Consider the following 21,644-nt stretch of genomic DNA (forward strand, 5'->3'; position numbering starts at 1 on the left):
AAGGTAAGACAAGATGTTTGATGTGCTGTGTGTGCAGAATAATTTTTTTGGCCAGAATATTCTCAGCTATTTCTATTTTTAGAATACCTCTGGGAGGGAAAATATAGTCCAAACCAAAGGGAAGCCTGTATGTCTTAAAATTCAACTTAAATTAAAAATACTGTTGTCACCTCTTTCTTGGGGTGCTTCAAACAAATGGTTCGCAGCTTACATTAAATACTGTGTGTGTGAATGTACTGATAGAAGATAAAAAGTGGCTGCTCGCTTGTTCAAAGATAATTGTGCCCCCTGTACAGAAAGCCCCCCCCCCCCCAAAAACCTACTAAAAGCAACAAAACAGAAAAACAAACAAAAAAACACCTACAGCACAACTTCCCTCACCCCCCACCCTGGCAGAAGCTGGGGTAGAAATGGGTCTTGTATTGATTTATTTAATGTCAACAAACTCCATGAGAGTAATGGAAGAAAAAAATATTCGGTTGTTACTCTGTTATCATACTGGACATCTCACTGTATAGTGCTTAGCTGCAGGAAACGATCAGGAAACCAGGGCTTGTTTAAAATACAGTATTTTAGATTAACCACGCATGAAAGTTGCGACTCTATCCAGGAAGAAATAGGAAGGCAGTGCAGCTGTCTCTAAAAGTTAGTGGAATTGGTGCTGTGCTTAAAAACAAACAAACAAAAACCCAAAATGAAACCAAAAACCTGCAGTATTCCTGGAAAGAGGAGCGTGTTCAAAATCATTGTGGAAGTGTCCCAGCTGGAGCAATGGTTGCCCTTGTAGCTGAAGCACAAATGGAGAAATCTGGCCTCCTGCCTGAGAGTCTCAGCTGAAAGCAAATAAAAAGTCAAAGGAGCCCTGTTCATTTATTTTTAATCTTTTATTCTTCTCATTCAATAAATGAGATTTGACATGATGAAAACACCTAAATCATGTGATTATGAACCAAAATTGAATCAACACTTCAAAGTTTGTTTTTTCTATCTGGTTTGCAAGCTTTTATCTCCATGTCTGATATATAGTGCAAAAGTTTTTAAATGGTAAATGAACCAAAACACCCGGTGTCCAGTGAACAGATGTAGAATCCCTAATAGATACTGTGACGTACATAATCTAATAAGACAATATTTTGTAGGAATACAGACCTAGAAAGATTATTAATGGGCATTTTTGGTTTCAACTGATTTGGGTGTGTAGGAAGCGTTAAATATTGCTTGAACAGTGGTGTAAGGTAGTGGCTACGGAGGTAGCTGGAGGCACTTAGCAGATGAAACTCTATCAGCTTGACTTAGGTGTGATGTAAGGGACCACGATAAGATTAAGAGAAATGGGAAAAAAACACTCTCCCAGCAACAGAGCAGACATGTGGTCGTGGTATTTGCTCACAAGCATACCAACAGTGTCCTTGCAACCATCTTCCCTTGCCTGTGAGGCCCAGCTGACCTTCATGTTTCCAACTCATCTGCTCCCATCCCTGTGCTATCACCTCCTGCCTTGACAGTGTCCTTGATGCAGGCCACTTTCGCTTTTGACACCCTGGAGGGATACAGCCTCTCTAAAATCTGAGAGTGTTGTTTCCTCTTTCCACACCACTAACTTTCCTTGTAAAAAATTCTGATTTGGCAGATTCGGATTTCAGTGTAAATGTTTGCATGTTATTCCACCAGGGGTTTTCTTTTGTTGTGGTAGCTTCTTAGAGGATTCATCTGCATAAAAGGTTTGTGAGAAGCTCCTTATAATGAAGCCTTTGTATCATTTCTTTTATACTGGGAGCAGTTCTCTCTGCTTCAGAAGTCAGATTGTAGTGCTGGCTTGGAGTAGACAAGGACCTGGTTTGTTTTCCAGTTTAAGCTGTGTTGGTCCATTTGTGCATCGTCTGAGTTGACTGTTGTTTGTGGAAAATATTGTTGAGCAGCTGTGAGTGATACTGAACATCAGAGGTGGTAAAGTATGTCATGCTGATATCAAATTGTTACATGCTGTAACACTTAATAGAGAAAAAATACTTTAGCACTGCAGCTCCCTTAATTGTGAAGCTGGAGTCCAAACTACTTAATCTTACTTAGTTAACTTCTGTTTTAATTGCTATTAAAAACGTCTTTTTTGAATATGTGATGACTGTTAAATATCAGTGAGGAATGAAAAGTCCTAGAAGTGTTTTTCTTCTCCCAGAACTATTCTGAGCTTTTTATCAAAAGTCATGCTGTATTCCTTTGTATTTTTTTAACATATTTGACCTGTCTGGGGATTCAGTGAGTTAAGATGCTAGAATTCCAAACGTGGCTTATGGCCTGTCTGATTATCACTTAACCTGCTTAGCTCCCTTCATAGGAGTGCAATTATGTCCCTTAAGAATCTTTTCTCTGCTACATGCCCATGCACGTGTCGCAAAACATGTATTAAACAACTGCTCTGTTTTGGGGTGTTGTAGCCAAGGAGGAGTACTACCTGAGGAGAGGACCAGTACTCTGAGGTGAGAATGGTATGTCCCTGGTAAAATCCCATTTTCTGTTGCCAGTACAAGCTACAACAATTTTTTTCAGACTCCAGCTTCTTATTCCCTATATCTACTTTGCCTTGTCTTGGCATCCCTCTGAATTTTCCGCTGAAGTTACTTATATCCAGTTCTATGACTTATTTCATATAGAAATGAATTTTTAGAGTAGGAATACAAACTTCTTTGAACTGTTGGCTTTGGTCAAGATTTCCTTTTTTTTGCTTTCCTGAGAAATTTATAGAACCTGTCACATTTCTAAGTACTTCAGAACAATGTGCATATGCTTAGTGTGATTTTACTTTATGGGTTCATTTCCCCAGTTACCTGATCCTTTCAACTTTCAGACTGCACATGCATCATGTGAGTTTGGCCATATGCACAGTTTGCTGCAACAGAATTTTGCTGAACGCAGAAGTTGCATTTTTATCAATTTACTCTGAGGATCCTAATGTTTAAGAAAATGCCAAATTCCAGCTTCTTTCTCTGGGGCCTGGAGGGAATGGTAGGAGTTTGTTATTTCTGAAGAACTTAGTGTGGTAGGAATTTTCTGGTCTTTTAAAACTTGGCTTTGCAATTTTATGTGATCTATTAAGGAAGTCTGCAGAGGGAATCTGAGTAGATCCAGAGTTTCTAATTGGGTAAATTGTCTTTTTATTTATTTCATAAAAATAACATGCCACAAAGAAACAAAAAAGGCAAGCCCCGGTATGAAACTGGAAATAAAATTCAAATTGAGGAATTTACTGAATAAGAGGTGGTTATCTTAATCTAATTTGTTATAAAAGGGTAATTTCTCAAAAACAGCAAAAGTTGTATCAACAGAAAAATACTCAGAAGCACTAATGCAGTTCATATGACAAACTGCAATGTTTTTCAATTACAAAATCAATTTTTAGTTTAAACTAGGAGTAGCTTTCAGCCAGTATGTTTCTAAATTACATAATGGGATGAATCAAAGGTTATCATGCAGAAGAAGGCAGGAAGGTGCCATTCTGGTGAGGTGCAAAATACTGGTTGAGAAAAACTCAAAAAATAAATTTTTGAGGAGCCAGGAGAAGTGCCACTGTAGTAATACAGTTATTATTAGGGTATTTGAAGACATTTCATTATCTTTCTGGAATGGATTTTTGAGGTTTTTTGCTTATTCATTTACAGACTTTACAGGTGAATATCTCCTTTCTGAGACTGACCCATTTCTACATTAACCAAGTACCAGTTTTTATAGGGAAAGTATATTTTTATAATAGTATCAGACAAGTAGTTATTGTTCCCAGTGGACAAAATTCCTAAACCATGTCCTTGTCAGAAAATACCGCTGTGTGTTTTACAGTACATATGTGGGTGTGCAGTTGTGTGCAGTAGTCAGGCCTTGTGATTTCATTGCTATGTCTACAAAGGAGACACATTCCTCCTTCTCAGGTCGTATCACTGACTAAGGTGGAATTGGTGTGGCATCTTGCCTTTTCCCCAAGCTGCTCTAGATGGAGTTTGAGTTTGTATGCCCTTGTTGTTTCTGCAGATCCCTTGCTGCCTTTCTTGTATGTGTTTGGATTTCGTTGAATGGTCAGAAGATTATTTTCCTTACGGGTGTAACTCATTGATCAGACCCATAAAAGGCATCCAGCTTAATGAAAACCCGTATCCCCGACTACTGTTGGTTTCTAATGTATTCCAAGTGTTGTGCCTGTAGCGGGAGGAGAACCTGCAGGACTCCCCCCAGAATGGGCATCGTGTGAACCGTGTTACAAGACCAAATGGAACTTCTTGTAATGACAATTTTCAGGTTCAGCTTTAGTAATTTCAATGTCTGTTTGTTTTTATTTTAATGTAGGATCATTTTTCCTATTCCTCCTAGGCTGTTCCATTTCAGGAGTGTTTTAAAATCTTTCTTTCATAGAAGTTAAAGATGGTTACAAACAGTTAGCATGTTGAACTTGTTCAGGAGAATTTTTGTGGCTTGTTTGATGTTAGGAACTGCATTTCTTGGATATAGTTTGCTTGCAGCATACAGTCACAGTTGTAGTGGAGCTTTTGAAAGCATCATTTTACTTCACAGAATACTTGTCAAACTTCATCCTGTAGATGATTGTTCTTGAGAATGAGTGGAGGGTAGTCTAAAATCATAACTATATGTCCTTTATTTCTTTGATGCTCAAAATTTTTTGTGTGGAGTTCCTCTGTGTAGGTTGCTGTGCATCTTGTCTGTCATAGTTTACTTTTTGAGAGGAAAGACTATGCTGTGTTTTAAGGAGATCAGTAACATGAACTTCAACTACTCAGAAACCTAACCTGTGTAAGTCTGTAATTGTTGTTATTTTCTACAGTGGTGTGCGAATTTGGAAAATAATCAATTTATCATATGACACAAGTACCTGGAGTTTATTCTGAAGGCTATCAAACTTAAAATTTTTTTGACAGATCTGTCTCTCATGTTGTGGTGGTCTTTTAGTCTTCCATGTTTCTGAGATTGAAACTTAAAGACTTACGTAACTTAAAAGAATATGAAGCCCGTTGTTAAAGATTACAGAATAATTAGGGTTAGAAGGGACTTGTGGAAATCACCTAGTCCAACCCCCTGCCAAGGCAGGGTCACCCAGAGCAGGTCACACAGAAACAAAACATGAACAAAATACCTGGTTTACTCTTGTATTCTTACAATGGCTACAAAACTGTGCCAGTATTAAGCTAATCAAGGGGGAAAAAACCTTATTTACAAAAAAATATAGTGAAATACTCTGTTTGCCATGATGATGTTCTTTTGGTACTACAAAGTTGTTGTTTGAGGGACTATTGTAGCATAATGATAGTGTACTGGTAGAGGTTATCATTCACCTTGAAGAAGTGGACAGACTGTGATTATGAAATGAGAGAACAAAGGATCTCAACTTCTAGTTTTGTTTTGTCTTGCATGTAGAAAATGAAATCTATTTGTAACAATGTACTTTTTTTTTTTAATAGCTTATCACCGAAGGTTGGGGATTTGAAAGATTTTTTGCATTTAGCAACTGGTAATATATATTCTATTGTATATCAGCTCCACTTAAGATTAAATAAGAATTATCTCTGACACTGAGAAACAGTACCATAAACACTAGTAGTTCTTACTAGCAAACCAACTGATGGAATTCCAAATTCTGTATTTTGACTTAAATTGGAGGCTCATTTGGTGATTCCTGTGATTTTTGAGAGACACTTATTACACACTGAAAGGCTCATTAAGGGTCACTTTTGTGGATAGTTCCAATGTGTGAGTATGTTATCATCTGTGAAAACAGTGATTTGTGACAGAAAAGAAATAGAGTAAATTATTGCCTTTGCTTATTAGGACCTAGGCAGCAACATCAGAAGCAATAGTGGATATAAATGGGTAGAAGCTCTGTAACATCAAACCAAGATTACAATTTTTAATTGCTTCCATGTAACGGTAGTGTGCCTGTTAACAAACATTGTAGTCACTGGAGAGGCAGGAAAGGGAAGATATTGCTAGAATTCCTAAAATGGTTTCTTTTGGTTTTTTCAACTTGTATTACTGTGTATAGTTTTAATCTCTCATGAAGAAGATGATGAGTTTAATCAGTTGTAGTTCAGTGTTGGTTTTTCTACTCTATGGAAAATTAGAAATATTCATTCTCCTGCGAGATTTTATAGTATCAGTTTAGATTTGGCTGTGTTAATGGTGTGAGTGAGCTCTCCTTGGGCACTGCCTATAGTTATATGGCAGAACAAAAAATATAATTAGTTTTCATTTTTTAATAGTATAATTTGCTTCAGGCTGTTAAACTGACATTGTTATACAATCATAGAACCACTTTATAATTTAATTTTGAAGATTTTCTTGCATCTTGAGACAAAATTTTTAATCGTTTTTCCATACAAATTCAGTTTCAATAAAATATTTTCAGTTATTGGTGAGACGTTTCTGTGTGCTGAATTAGGCTATCCTGCAGTATTCCTCACAATTTAAAATATTTCTCTTTAAATCTTTCTTGAAATAAGTATTGATCGTTGTTTTGTGTTATTTTCTCAGCTGAAGGAGAAAGGTCAATGTCCACAGCAAACTGGTATTAGATCCTTCACGTTCGTAACATTTGTACACTGCTTCTAGTTCTCCTGTAGTGGTTGTTAGGAAATATTCCACAGAAGAATTCAAAGGTCTTATCAGGTTTCTGACTGCATTTTGCTTGACCAGCATTAGCTTTAAGTTGTGAGCTTTAAACCTAGAATCATAGAATGACCTGGACTGGAAGGGGCCTTAAAGATTATCTATTTCCCGACCCCTGCCATGGCAGAGAGACTTTCCACTAGACGAGGTTGCTCACAGCCCCATCCAGCCTGAGAACTCTGGGGATGGGCCATCTACAACTTCTCTGGGCTGGTGCCTCATTACCCTCACAGAAAGCAATTTCTTCCTGACTTTAATCCAAAACCTACTCACTGTCAGTTTAAAGCCATTCCTTCTTATCCTGTCACTACGTGATCCATAATTTGTTTTGGCTCCCTTCAGGTACTGGAAGGCCACAATTAAAATACCCCCAAACTTTCTCTTTTCCAGGCTGAATAGTCTCATTTCTCTCAGCCTTTCCTCATCAGGAGAGGTGCTCCATCCCTGTGATCATCTTGATGGCCCTTCTGTGGATTCATTCCATTAGGGCGATGTCCTTCCCTTGCTGGGAACCCCAGAGGTGGATGCAGCCCTCCAGGAGGGGTCTCACCAGAGCAGAGGGGCAGAGTGCCCTCCCTTGCCCTGCTGGCCACACTGCTTTGGATTGCTAAGATACGGTTGGCGTTCTGGTCTGAGAGCGCTCACTGCTGGCACATGTCCAGCCTCTCATTCGTCAATCAACACACCCAGGCCCTTCTTGGCAGGGCTGCTCTCGCTCTGTTCATCCCCCAGCCTGTGCTGATACCAGGGGTTGCCCTGACCCGGGTGCAGCTCCTGCTTTGAAAGAAGCACATGCATTCACTTGATCAGAAGTGGACGTGACTTGTGGCCACGTGTCTGGTTAGTTCTCTTAACTCCATCCTAATGTGTAGTTCTTTCCCTTTCTTTCCTCTGTCACCATGAATATTTTCTAATAATATTTTGCATGGGACTACCAGTGGGAGTTGTAAGTACTTTTGCAACATTACGCTAAAGAATGAATTGACCTAAGTGCACCATTTTTACATTTTTAATGAATGGTTACACTGCCAGGGTGTCTTGTGCAACAGAGAACTGAGTTCCCAGAGTAGAACAGGAAGAGTAATTAGAGGATTAGGAGAGGGATCTGCATGACATTAGTCTGAGAGACAAGAATTCTTTTCGTAGTAAAATTGCCATGCAGTTGGCATACCACTTCGGTGAGATTGTTTTGGTATATGTGTCTGTGTATATCTGTATATATATGAAAGAGGAACTTTAATACAAGTTCTTTCTTCACCTCACCAGTCTAGAGCCTGTTACCTGAAGGTCCAAAATCTCAGGTTAATGTTACTTCCCAAAGGGTTTAACATCTATTTGTAAGGGCTTCGTGAACTTTGCTGTATTTACTTACATAGCTGGTTGGGCAGTGATCTGTCAGTCTGTGAAAAGGGAGCTGCAGTAGCTTCTTGTCCTAGGAAATAAGCGACTAAGTTCCATCTGCAGATCTGCCTGCATTTGGCACAGACCCAGTTATTCTCACACCTTCTTACAAAGAGTACCACAACAGTGTTTTTCCAATATCTGTGCATATGCTTGTAGCATGAGTGACTAATGAGCGTGTTAGTGAGTACTGGAAGAAGCTAACATGGATCGGAAGGTGCCTGCTGCTAACCGGCAGCAGTATGACACTGTCATTGCATAAACCTGCTGTAATATAAATGTCTGCATGGGGATAAGTGCTCTGATTCAGAAATCTGCCAGCCTTTTACTGTCACCAGTGAGTATTGGGAAGTAGATAAATTGGCTGCTGGTTTTAGCTTCAGAAAGAGCACAAAGTAAGCAACCTGGCTACGGCAGCTGCAGTTTAAGTCTCTAATCCCAGTTCCTGCTCTTTCTGTTACTGTTTTTTAGCAGCTTGCCTCATGTTATTGTGGTGTTAGGTTTGTGACAGGGCTGGATAGTGGCGTGAATTGTACCACCACATTTCTCTGTTGTTATCTGTGCTGTGGTTCACCCTAAGAACAGGTGACAGCTCTTTCTAGTGGAGTGGAATCCTGTTAGGGATGCAGGCAGTTGCCAGAATGCCCTCCAGTGCCTGTACCACTTCCCTCAGTGGGAGTTTGGACAGCTTTAACACTGTGTGCAACTGCTTCACTTGGCAGCGTTGAACAACACAAAATCACGTACAGGAATGCTTTTCTGAGGAAGTGTCTGTCTCTGCAAAAAGTTTTTAGAGGTCTTCAGGATAGTTGAGTGTAGTGATGCAGCCGGGTAGCAGACAGGAACACTACAGGCTCCTCAGCCTTCTCCTTCCCCTCCAGCTTCAGCCTGCTCTGTTCTCTGCAGTTCATCAGCACAGTTCTGTTAGGTGTCATATAGAAATACGGATTTCCATTAAAAATATCAATCTTTATCTAATTATTAAAAGTTTTCTTAATTTCTTTTTTTATAACCGTGCTCTTGCTGACTCCATATTAATATCATTGTGCTTCATCAGTCTTCAGGGAAGTGTCGACTGTTTTTTTGGGCCACTGTGATATATGCTTATCAGTATAGAACATAATCTTTCAAAAAGTTTGAGTTTAGTGGTGAATTTAAAATATCTTTCAACTTTTCAGTAGAAGGACTATATTTGGACATACTAACTTTCTTGCAGCAGCTATAGACATGTATTTTGAGAGCTCTGACCCACTGACTCAGAGATCTTTATGGTGCATATGTAGCCAGCCACATGTAAACCTTGGCAGAAATAAGATCAAAATCTGCAGGATCAAAGACAGAACAGTTTTTTCCCCTTATGTAGCTCCTGTATTGTAGCTCAGGGTTGCTTACTGCATTAGTATAGTACCGCTTATGCACCAATGACTTGCTTTATATCACAGTTCTGTTGTTATTCTGGTGGTGTATCACAAGAGAAGGTTATGGGGAGAAAAAAAACCCTTTTCTTATCCCACCTATTGTTAAAGGAGCACTAAAGAATTCTTTGGAACTTGTGCAAAGCTGTTTCTCAAGAGTGGTAGTTGGGTGAGACTCCAGCTTCTCTTCACTGTTGAAGATAGCTTCCCCAAAGCATTTCACTATCCTTTTTACCGCTGTTAAAGGCAACTGCACATCTCTCTGCACTTCACTCAGGCAGAGCAAAAGACAAGATAATCCCCTTAGCCTGTTAAATGCTCCATCCCATCTGGTAGGTGATAATTGTATTGTAAGGGGATTAACACAGTGGGATATGCTTACAGTGTAATGAAAGCTTCACTGTAAGTGTGAAAGTCAACTGATTGCATTCTAGCACTTGGGGACCTTACATTTACACATATTTTGTAAAAAACATAAAAGACAAGTTTCATCTGGGGAAGGTATGCAGTACCTTTACATGCCATCCTTCAGATATTTGTAACAGATACTACATTGGTTCTGGAATATCAGTAGTCTGAATATCTGAAATCCTCTTGTAGGAGCAGTGCACTAGACGTGCTAGATTTGTTTAGCCAAATGTTCTGTGATCATTCTGTGGAGTATAGCTATATTAAATGCATCCTGGGTGTTAACTGCTGTTAATCAAAAGTACTATGACTTTGAAATCATGGAGTTTAATTGTTACCAGTCTAGGAACAGCCATGTTTTTTAAACACTGCCTGGAAATCTTCGTCAGTAAAGGTAAAATTTGAATAAGCCACACTGTGAGGAATATCACAGTAATTTTGTGTCAGCAGGGATTTCTGTCAAGAGGATTTCTGGCTGAAAGTAAGTAACTCTTCTTGCAGCCAACCAAAACAAATATTTTGAAATTCCAGTTTAAAGCATGAGCCTAAGGTAGAGCAAACTGACTCTTCAAAAAAAAAAAAAAAAAAAAAAAAGTTTTAAATCCTATGTTTTTAAAGTTTATCTAATGCTGTTGTTAAGATAGTGAATCTTAAGGTTCAGAGCATTTCATAAGCTAACTGTACCTTAGCTCCCTTACCTTTCGAGATGATACAGATCCTTGTGAAGATATGTAGGGCAGTAGCTCAGGGTTGATTATCACCCTGTTGATTGCACTCTCTCCAGTCTCCCCATATGGTACAAGAAACTGGGCAAGTTGCTCTGTACTGACCTGCATGTGCCTCTTCGCTGGTTTGAACATTACCCTGTTTAGTTAAAACTGGGCTTGGTTAGTGCGCACTGTGCTGGGATAGAGCTTCATAGCCAGGTGATTAAATGAGAGTCAGGTATAGAAGTACACACTGTGTGCAGTAGATGCTTTAGTGACATTGTATGACCTTGCTGCAGGATTAAATTTTCTAATGAATTAAGTTTCTGTGGCCAGCTGTGTGGCTGCTGTTTCTCTGGTTTCCATTTCCTGACTTAGCAGCTCTGTGTGCGTGTGCACTTCTGGGAGTAAGGGTAAAATAAAATCTAGTGGGTTTTTATTGGCTTTCTGCAGTAACTTTGCCAGTCTGTGATGAGGTTGTGGAGTGTGGTTAAGCTCAACCTTCTCTTACCTAATCACGGATCTGAGTGGGGTCCAGTAGAAAGCTGGTTTTCCAAGTTCTGGTGATGAGACATGGAAGATTTCACAGATTTTTTTTTCTTCTGTCTTTTATTTTTGTTATTTCTTGTAAGGTGGCTGCGCTCTAAAGCATATTCATAATTATTTCCTTTTAGGCTGAAAATGTTTACCTGAGGAGAGGAAAACTAGGGAAGATTGCTCTTTTATTTTCTGAAATGTTGTAGTTTTAAATAAGCTTGCGTGTAAGATCATGGAACTCAAAAAATAAACATAACAACAGTCTTCCTAAAAATGAAACCATGTCCCCTTTCCCCTCTTCAGTTGTTTCTGGAAAATGAGTTTGTCACGTGAAAATCCCTCTTCAAAGAACCGTTACACTGGCAATATACAGAAAGTATTTGTAAGAGGAATTTTCAGATATTTAGAAATGAGTTTTTAACAATCCTTCCCTATATATATTTAAAATATATACCAACTCTGTGGCAAACGAAATCATATATGGTATATAATAAGTTTTCTTCTTATTTAGGTGACAAACAGCATGTTTGGTGCTTCAAGGAAGAAGTTTGTAGAGGGGGTTGATGGTGACTACCATGATGAGAACATGTACTACAGCCAATCATCGATGTTCCCACATCGGTCAGAAAAAGATGTAAGTTGAATAAGTTTGGGTTTTTTTTTTCTCCTTTCTGTACTGAGATAATTTCAAGTATGTGAAATTAATGTGAGGAAGATCTTCATTTAGCTTTAAGCTGTATGTAGCTGTTTCCAGTGGCAAGTGTTTTAACTTCAGTGAATTTATTCATGTAAACTTCAGCCATATGCTTGTGAGTGTTGTTTTTGTTTTTTTTTTCATCTTGAAGCATTGTATTTGTAATTTGAGTTATTGATTATATCTTGTGATTCCATGCAGTGTCTACAGGTTTTTTGCTGTGGTTTTGCATTTTAAATCTTCAGCCATTTTTTTTCTGAAAATTCTTTGTGCAATTTGTTTGCTGAAGTATTCTAAGTTAGGTATTTCTCCTATTTGGAATGCCACAAAGTTACAAAACTAGTTAATTCCTAGTATTTTCTGCTTGGTAATGACAAATTGTATGTTAGAACTGCATTGACATTACTGAAGCTCTGCTGCTTCTTACCAAAGATGAATATATTAGGCAGTAAAATATTTCATTTTCATATGGAGTGGCATGGAGAAATACATGGGGACTTGAAAGTGTGTCTTGAAGTTCATGTTACCTGCAGGTCAGTAGTATCATCTCACAGCAGGCTTGCATTTTTAAATGTCTAGGCAACACATTCTTTGTAATTAAAAGAAAAATCTGTTCAAATTTTAAAAAAGGTGCAAATGCTTCAAGTCTGCCTCCAAGGCTGTCCAGAAATACAGTTAATAGCAGATATGCATGTAGTCTTGATAGACCTTGACCTGTATCAACATAAGCATTTCCTACAGACTCTTAGCTGAATTTTAATTTAGATTTACAAAGAGAAGGAAATGGGTTTAGAGAGTAAGAAGGCCTTTTCAGACAAAGTGAAACAACAACAAAAAGCGTAAATGTAGCTTTCCAATTCAGTTTCATAAATTGATAAGAAATTTCAGATGAGCCAGCAAAGGATTAACATGTAGTACAGTGTAAACAAAACTAAATGAGCTGCTGTGTTCTCTTTTTGTTGATTACATGTGTACGTGTACCCCAGATGCACAGAGGCACAATGGAATATTTATCATGTATTTATCTTGTTGAATATACATCCTTCCTCTGGTCACTGAGAGGTGCAGCTAGCACTCTCAAAAACAATAGACAGTATTTCTCCAAGGTGATTTTTGTACATTAAATGCTCACTTTTAGATTTGATGCACTGAAGGGAAAATCATTATGGTACAGGAAGAAAGGTAAAGTGAGATAAATGCTATGCTGCACAGTGTATGCAATGAAAACTGATGGCTTGGTACATTGTTGACACAGTGAACGAGTGTTTCAGTTGCCTACTTTTTCTGTAGGCAGAGTTGCAGAAGTGGATCTTAGAATGGCACTTCAAGAGAAGGAAGGTGGGTGTTCCAGAGACCAGGAATGACAAATGAGAAATCTTGAAAGCTTGTGGGAGAAGTGGCCAAAATGGGGCATAGAAGCCTGCTGTATTTGGCAGAAGAATGATGTCATTCCAACAGGAAATAGAAGAATGGATTTGCAAAAGCTTTTTAAAATTTTATTTCCAAATTATTTTTAAGGTTCCCCAAGCTCCTGTAGCTTCACTGTTCACCATTATGACTTTCTGAATTTATGCTTATGAAATTTTAAACTGTTATATGCTATCCTAATTTTTTAATAGATTTATCAAAATAAATTTGTGTTAATATTGACTGTACACTATTGATCACTCATGTATGGCTAAATGCATATTGTATATTACATGTTCTATTTGCTGTTTCATTTGGTTCACAGTAGATAAGGAGGGTTGGATTGGTTGTTACATTCTCTTAACTTCCAACTCCTTTCACAGCTTTGTAAACCTTTTCCTCTTGAAAATAACCATGTTTTCAAATAGTCTTTCAACTAGAATTCAACTGAAAATGTTGTATATGAAAGTAAAATAAATGTATTGACTCTGTTGTTTAGATAACAGTATTGACAGGCTAAAATAAAATTGCTCAGAAGCTTTTCCAAGTAAGCTAATAAAGGCTAGTGTTCAAAACCTAGATCCAGTTTATGAACACCTGGGGGGAAAATTCCAGCTTTCTAGATCTTGAATCACTTTAAATCTCTCAGTCTTCACGTCTACTATGGGAATAAAATAAAGGTAGAAGAAATATCGGGGAAAGAAGCAGATTACTCTTATATTATCTAAACAAGATGCAATTTTACTGCAATTTAAATATTCCTCTTTTTTCATTTCCAGCTTAATTTATATCTTTGTTGAAAGCAAATAAAATCAACGTTGCAGTCTTTTGCTACTGACCTGTAAAAAATTACTAAAATGTTAATTTTTTTCTCTCCAGTGTGTGATATGTACATATGAATGCAGAGTCCTTCATTTATGCTTCATATATCTTCTGGAGTTCTCCAAACTGAAATAGAATGGTTTTGGTGGAAGCCTTTGTGAATGGCCTCCTTAAATAATGTTTTTCAGGAAAGGCTAAATCTTGTTTAGTATTTATCCTTATACTGGCTATAGCTCGGTGTTTCTGGTTTTCATTTTGTTGAAGTTTTACTGATTCTGATCTTGAAAGTTACTGCTTTCCAAGGAACAGTTGCTGCTCGTGTGTATACATACTCCAAGCTGAGGAACATAGGGAATGATGAAATCCTCGTAATATTTGGAGTAAAGGCTATTACTGCGAGCTTATTTGTATAAACTTCAAAACTTACTTTTCACTGTATTTTTACAGTAAAGTCAAGCCAAATCCTGTCTTAAATTTTAAACACTTTTGACATGGGCAAAGAACTAGCAGCAATTAATTTTGGATATCTTACTTTTATTTCAGCCTCAGTGTAGCTAAGAGCTAAAAGTTTTCTTATAAATTACTTGGGCTTTCACTGGAGAAAGCAGTTGTAGATAAACAGGATTAATATGATAATTGAAATGGAAAAGTTGCACGTTACTCACATATACAAGTGCTTCCAAGATCATATGGATCCTGATTGGATAAGTTATTTTAGGCCCGCGATTGTGGTTCCTTAGATGAGATTACATCTTGCTCAAGCCATTTTATGCTTCTTTTTTACTAAATAGGTTGCTTTGACTTGAATCATCATGTGCATGCTGAGCTAAGTAGGGAAGGGGAACAGAGCATGAATGCTCTGTCTGTGAATTTTTCTGCATTTGGTCAGTGCATTATAACCAGGTCAATAAACCTTTGGCAAAGAAATTAGGTGTTTCATAGTGAATTCAGAACACAGAACTGGTTAAGAAAATAGTTTAACTTTTTGCTGGCAATAAGTGGGATCTTTGTAATATAAATTGAAAAGATGATGCACTGGGTGCCCACAAAACAATTGCAGAGCTTTCTTGTGGTTAATTTCGCCAACTTAATTGGGCTGTCTGTGCACTCAGTAAAATAATTTTCAGTACATGGATACCTCTGGTTTTTATTTTGATAGAGTAACATGGTAGATGTTGGTAACTCAAGGCCTGCATGTTCTTTTGAAACTACAGTTGGTAAATGAACAGAACAAAAATGCAGATGAGCTTTTAGAAAAGATTGGGCCAGTTCAGTCTGAACTTCTTTGATTTCTCATGAGAACGTAAGAAGGGCTTCAGAAGGTTTGACCTTTCTAGCCCAATCCACTGCAAATGTGTACATGAGAGTATGAGATCAGGGCATCCTCTGTTGCTCTGAACTATAGTCATAAATCTGACTGTAGATACACATGCATTTAATGAAGGTCTACCCAATCAGAAAAGTTAGGAGAATTTTTCAGTTAATGTTTTTTTTCAAATCTTGGCCCAGTCCTTTGCTGTTCATTTTCTTTCCCAGTTGCTCAACAGATAATAAAATGCTCACGGTAAGGTAGTAGTAATACTTCTGGTTTGTACTATTAATTGTGGCAGGTGAGATCCAGCTTGAAGATTAGATTTGTGTCATTGCAATTGTTTATCTAGCTCCCTAGCACTAGGAGGTCCTCAGATTTGGATACTGAGTACAGAGAAATGAGTTGTTGATTCTGGGAACCTTCTTTCAGGGTTTTCTTCAATCCTGAGCTGAAGCATGTCTGTGATGGATGAAATTCAGGAGTTCCCCTGTTATGAGTCAGTTGCATGAAGGCAAATGTCAGTGGTGCTGATACAATAGAGAATGGTCAAAAACCTTTTGATTCCGTTATTCTATAAATAAAACTGATTTATAGAACCTTTGCTTTAACTGTGTTTTGAAATACTTGGCCTTACAAGGAAATGGTACTTTTACAAGAGAGGAAACCCTGAGGGTTTAGCTTGCCAATGTGGTTGAGATCCAGAATCTTGCTAAGTTTTGGAAACTAAGTGTGTAAGAGTTTAGTCAGTTTTCTGGAGACAGCTTTGACTTTAAGGCTGCCGAACCTCATTAATCCAGATGAATTGCTGACTTGTAAATTATATTATTCCAGGATTCTGAGGAAACCTATGGTATCTTGTTTCCTAAGGTATCTTTCTTGCCTTAGTCATAATTTTACTTCGGATGCTTCATACAGAGTTGTATGTATTTAAGAATTCTCATGAAACCTCCTTGTGTCAGGAGCAGTTGTAGCATTTGCACTAATGCTGGTTGGCTGAATAGAGATACTGTACATTAACCTGATTTGTAATTGTCTGAATAGTTTTGATCCATTTGTGGAGTGAGAAAAAACCCTTAAGTTTATTTTGAGAAATAAATAGATTAATGTCTTAATTATAAATGGCAAATGGGTGTTTTCACATGCATTACTTTGAACATAAACATTATTGTAGGTTTGGCAGAATATTGAGCTGGTTTGTCCTGCTTGCTTTGTGAAATGCATGACTTAGGCTTCACTCTTTGAAGTGTGAGTTATAAAGCAACAGAGTTACTTTTCACCTTCCAGAAGAGTGACTCAACATTCCTTGCAGGTATTGCTGAGTACACAATAAGGTTTTTTTTAAAAAAACCCCAACCAACCAACAAAAGAAAAAAACAAAAGAAAAAAACAAAACAAAACAAAACCCAAAAAAACCCAAAACAAACAAAACAAAACAAAACAAAACAAAAAAAAAAACAAAAAACAAAAAAAAACCAAAAAAACCCCACCAAAACAAACCCTAATGGGAACAAACAAACTTTAAATGTATGAAAATTGCAGTGCCACTGATATTGACAAAATAGTTGGAAGGACTTGCAGGGAATGAGATTAGTAAGAATTGAAGGAACTTCATGTTTTAATGCAGTTCCTTTACAGAGCCTATCATTATTCTGCCTATAGTGTGCATTTTCATAAGAAAGTTATGAACAGTATGCTGAAAGAACAAAAAGTTTCAAATTCAAAATATGCCCTTTACTGTGTCACCTGTAAGCTTGCGCCTGAATGGATTTATCAAACTAATTTTGCTTTGAGACAAAAGTGTGTTTTTATACTGTTTCACAGAGTATGCAAAGATGTGTCTGAAAAATATGTATATAAATATAAGTTAGTTCACATCCCTTTACAATTTGGAATTATGTCACAAGGAAATTAATTTTACTGTTGATGAATAGTATAATTTTCACTATGATTGTGTTTGTATTTAGGCTTTTTATAGAATAATTGAATGACTATGGTAGCTGTTCTATACTTTTCTTTGCTTCACTTCCTCTAGAAGCTTTATTTTACTGCATCTCCACTTCACAATGTATAATAATTTTTGTATGTCAGCTCTAGCTTTTGAAGTGGTGCCTTTAACTAGATTAATTCCATGCATAAAATCATGTGCATTTTCTAGAAGGGGAAGGTTATAGTTTCTGACCAAATAACTCAGTTCATTGAACATGCTGTTTTGTAGTATTGATGGTTTATAAGCTCAGTGGTGGGCATTTTGTTTGGTTTTTGTTTTTTTGTATGCAGCAGGTTATTTAGTTGGTGTGAAATATTTGCTTAGTTGTCCTAGTTCTTAATTGCTTTGGTATTTTTATAGCATCTTTCAGTGAGCTTTCAGTAGTCATTTGACTCATTGATAAACTGTACTATCAAACAATGCCTCTGCACAGGCAGAATTTGTTTTTACTTGGGTAGCCATGTTAACCTCACAGTAACAATGTCATTGCCATTCAAAAAGCAGCATCTTGTCTCCGAGATGTTAAGATATTGCTGCCATCAGCAGTGTGGTCCTACCTCCTTGTGCTCTTCAAGTGCTGCTGAATGCAGAAGATCACAACCAATCAGAAATTATGAAATAGGAAAGACTGAATAAAATTTTATTTATATTACAGTATTGTGTTTGGGTTTATATTTCACAAATTATTTACATCAGTAATAATTTTCACTGCCAGGTAATACCCTGTATTTATATGTGTGTACAAGGTTTTCACTGATTTGATTCTGAGATTTGGAAATACTTTCTTGTAACATGGGAATTTTGTGAGTGCTGTATTAAATGGTGGTGTAAGGAGAAAGACTAATAGCACTACTAAAAAACTGTCGGAGTCTAGAATTTTTTTTTTAATTTGTTATTTGTTGACTTGTTTTACTACTGTTTTTTACATCACTGTAACACTTTCTTCTTTTGAGACTGTGGGTCAGATGTTGTTATTAAATAGTGCAGCACAGATGGCAGATACCAGAAATAAAGTAGTGTAAATACAAAATGATGCTGATGTTTGCATCTGTGAGAAACCCATCATTTATCAGGATATTATTCACAAACTCACTTTTTCTAACACATTTTGCTTCTAGGAGTTGACGTTGTAGTGCCAAATGAATATATTTTAGCTACAGCTTGCCTCATGTTTAAGAAAGTAGTTTTGGGCTATAACTACATAATGTAGCAGCCTTTACAAAATTGCTTTATTGAGGTGTGCTGCCGTGGCAGGCAGGTGTCCCCACGCTGAGTTGGGGCTTTGCTTGGAAGAGGCAGGATGCTGCAGTGCACGGGGAAGCAGGAACCTGTTTGGCCGGAGCTGCCGCTGTAGCTCCCTCCCACCACCTCCCTCTGCTCTCAGGAAGGCTACAGCCTATGTTCTCCACTCTCCCAAGAGGCTTGCAAAGTGCAGTGTTTTCTTCACAGTTGTGGCAAATTTAAGTATTTCCTGGTGCTGTTTTTTTTTTTTTTTTTTTGGTTTTTGGGGTTTTTTTTTTGAGATTTGTTAAGATTCTTAAATGAACTTTCTGCAGTAAACTGATCAAGAGTAATGAAAGCACTTACAGTAAAATCTCTCAGTATTAGGGATAAGAAATTATCTGATAGGCCCTTGCAGCTTATTGATTCTTGGTGTGGACCAGTCCAGAAAAATTGGGCCATCTGCTTGGATCATCAGTTGCTTTGAGTTCAGATGCATAATCTTCCATGATCAAAATTGCACCGTCACTGAGACTCGTGAGTAAAAGGATGTTCATGTCATAAGTTGAGTGTCATGAACTCAGTCTTTCAGCCTGCTGTTTCTGAGTATTGGTCTTTCCTGTATCCTGACAAAATAAAGTGCAGCCTTCCTGTTACACAAGGTCTTTCTTGCTCAGTAGTCGCCCTGTCCCATGGGAGAGTCAAGTCTTAGGCCTCCTCTGTCTCCTAATAACAACATAGGGAAAGCTAATTGAAAAAAAAAAAATCTGCCTAGTTCTGTGATAGAAATTCGGAAGAGAAGCAGAAATCCCTTGCTGGGTTTTATGGCTGTTAACCACTAGCAAATTGGTTTAGGTTGTTACAACTGTAATTTTGAGCGGTTTTTTTCCCTAAGATTCTAACATAATTGGGTAAAGCTTAATAGATCTTAACAACTGGAAGAGGTTTTAGTTACCTTAGGGCTTGGTCTGCTTTGGTTTTTATTAAGGTTATGGCTTTTGGCTGTTGTAGACAAAAAGATATTCAAGTGACTTCCAGTCACAGTTGCAAGTATGCTGTTGGAGAGTTGTTATATTTTCTGTGTCATGTAGCAGGTAGCCCAGTCAGAGGAAATAATGACTGCAAAATGCCAAAAGAAATGCTTTTAGTATTACTAATACCATTCATCTTGAATCTTCATTGTCTTTGCTAAACCAAGTTTGAGTAGACTATCATCGTGACTCTGAGGCTTTGAATGCAAGTCAAGGTTCTGGCAGTATAGGTTAAGGTTTTGCTGAATTTAATTTTTGTTGTTGATCTAAATTGTATGGAAATAATAAAACAAAGACAGTTTTAAACTGTTCTTTGCTTAGATATGACAGAAAAAGGTGCTTAATAAAGTAGAGATGGATATAATAATAATAGTATATAACTATTATAGAGGTGGATATAATAATAATATGGATTAATAATAATATGGATATTATTATAAAGATGGATATAATAATAATAAGTTAGATACCCATACAGCATATTCCTGGTCCATAAGATTTGAGAAATGCTGCACTTAATCTGCCTGGAATAGATCTGCGGGATTCTTTATTGATTTTTTCTTGAGCCTTGTTATCTTTGATATTCTAAGTATGTTATGACATTAAATTATCAGACTTAGTGAATTTAATGCTTGGTTTTTATTATGGTTTTCTATAAAGGTTTCTCTGCAAGTCATTTTGCAATTAGCTTTTCATGTAAAGTAAGTGGCACAATGGATGTGACCTACTTTGCAATGTTTCAAAAGAAAATCCTCTTTCTAATAAGCAGTGTTCAATAAATATTATTTGCTACTGCTTTAAACTGAATTTAAAAAATCAAGTAGTACTCAATTGTACAAGAAGTGGGATTCTTTTTTCTCTCTTTAAAGTAATTATTACCTCTTGGGGGGGGGGTTAATATGGGGTTTTTTTACTCCAAATTAGTACTATAAGTAAAAGATTTTATGCTGAGGTCTGTACCATCTTCTTATTGCATCACATGCCATCACGGCAGTTTTTTAGTTCCCTTAGCAGCTGTGCCTATGGGATATTCTATTTTGGCTTAACTGTTTTGCTTACCTGTCCCGAAGGTGGTAGTACTTTTTTAACTGGTGTTTCTAGCACAGTGTCTGGTGTGTTGACTTCTATTTTTGAATTTGTATGCCTATATCATTGTCTCAGAAGGTGTCTTATAACTTTCTGTCTCTCATTTTTTCTCATAGAATTGCAAGTTTTCAAACCTTGCAACATGCTCTAGGATTTTACAGCTTCGTCAAACCTGAATTTTTTTAACCTCGCCATTTTACTTTCTCTTTCCTTTCTTAAAAACTACTGTGTCAGCTTATTTTATCAGTGTTTAATGAGCATCAATTTGTTAGGTTGGGGGGGTAAAATTGAAATCTTGTCTCCCAAGTGTCCCCACTTCAGCATGCTTTGGTTCATGTTGCAGAGCAATATTAGTGTGAGTGAATTCTGTTCCTTCTGAATGAAAACAACTTATCAGAGATGCTCCAGCACTGCACTAGACATGTACCACTCACTAGTGGGCATCTAGTCCATGGCAATCAAGTGTCTTAGTTAGGAAAACATACAGAAGCTGGTAGGCCCCCAGAACCAACTTTTTTTTTACAAATAACTTCTCTCTGGCTGTATCACTTGCTGAGGCAGGTATGGCCTGTGAACCTGGTTATATGAGGAGTGCTGAGCTGAAGCCACTGGCTGTTACTTAAAATGGGGTTTTGTTCACAGTGAGTTCTTCAGTAAGAAAGAAGATCTTGTCTTGCTATTTCAAATCTTTTTGTATGCTAGTGTGGATGTTTGTTCCTGTAGTTGCTAACTATCAAATACCTGCACTTTGTTCTTAATATGTGTGAGTAAAATGTGTGCTGAGTTAGGTTTGGATATATTTTCTGATGGTCTACAGGAATTGCCTGCTGTAATTTCTTTTTCCGTGTGTTCTGTATATATTCAAAAAAATCATAAATACTTTATGACTAACAAATATGAATGCTGCTTTTGATACTTAAGTGACTTACCCTGCATGTATTCTTTCTTATTTC

The 21,644-nt window shown here is 37.2% G+C and overlaps 1 protein-coding gene across 2 annotated transcripts in view; it reads left to right on the forward strand.

Moving 5' to 3' along the window:
* CNOT2 (CCR4-NOT transcription complex subunit 2) overlaps window positions 1–21,644 on the forward strand; it is an 85,634-nt gene that overhangs the window by 38,247 nt on the left and 25,743 nt on the right. Inside the window, exons 2-3 of one of the 2 annotated variants that reach the window (XM_066183240.1) lie at window positions 11,643–11,765; window positions 13,116–13,163. In XM_066183240.1, the coding sequence (XP_066039337.1) occupies window positions 11,655–11,765; window positions 13,116–13,163 (159 nt within the window). In that variant the 5' untranslated portion in view covers window positions 11,643–11,654. The remainder of the gene's footprint in view (window positions 1–11,642; window positions 11,766–13,115; window positions 13,164–21,644) is intronic. The other variant, XM_066183241.1, reaches the window with a different exon arrangement.

Source organism: Chamaea fasciata, unplaced genomic scaffold (assembly GCF_029207755.1).
Source record: "Chamaea fasciata isolate MVZ Bird 193981 ecotype frontalis unplaced genomic scaffold, bChaFas1.0.hap1 SCAF_5, whole genome shotgun sequence".
In the NCBI taxonomy this organism is placed as follows: Eukaryota; Metazoa; Chordata; class Aves; order Passeriformes; family Sylviidae; genus Chamaea; species Chamaea fasciata.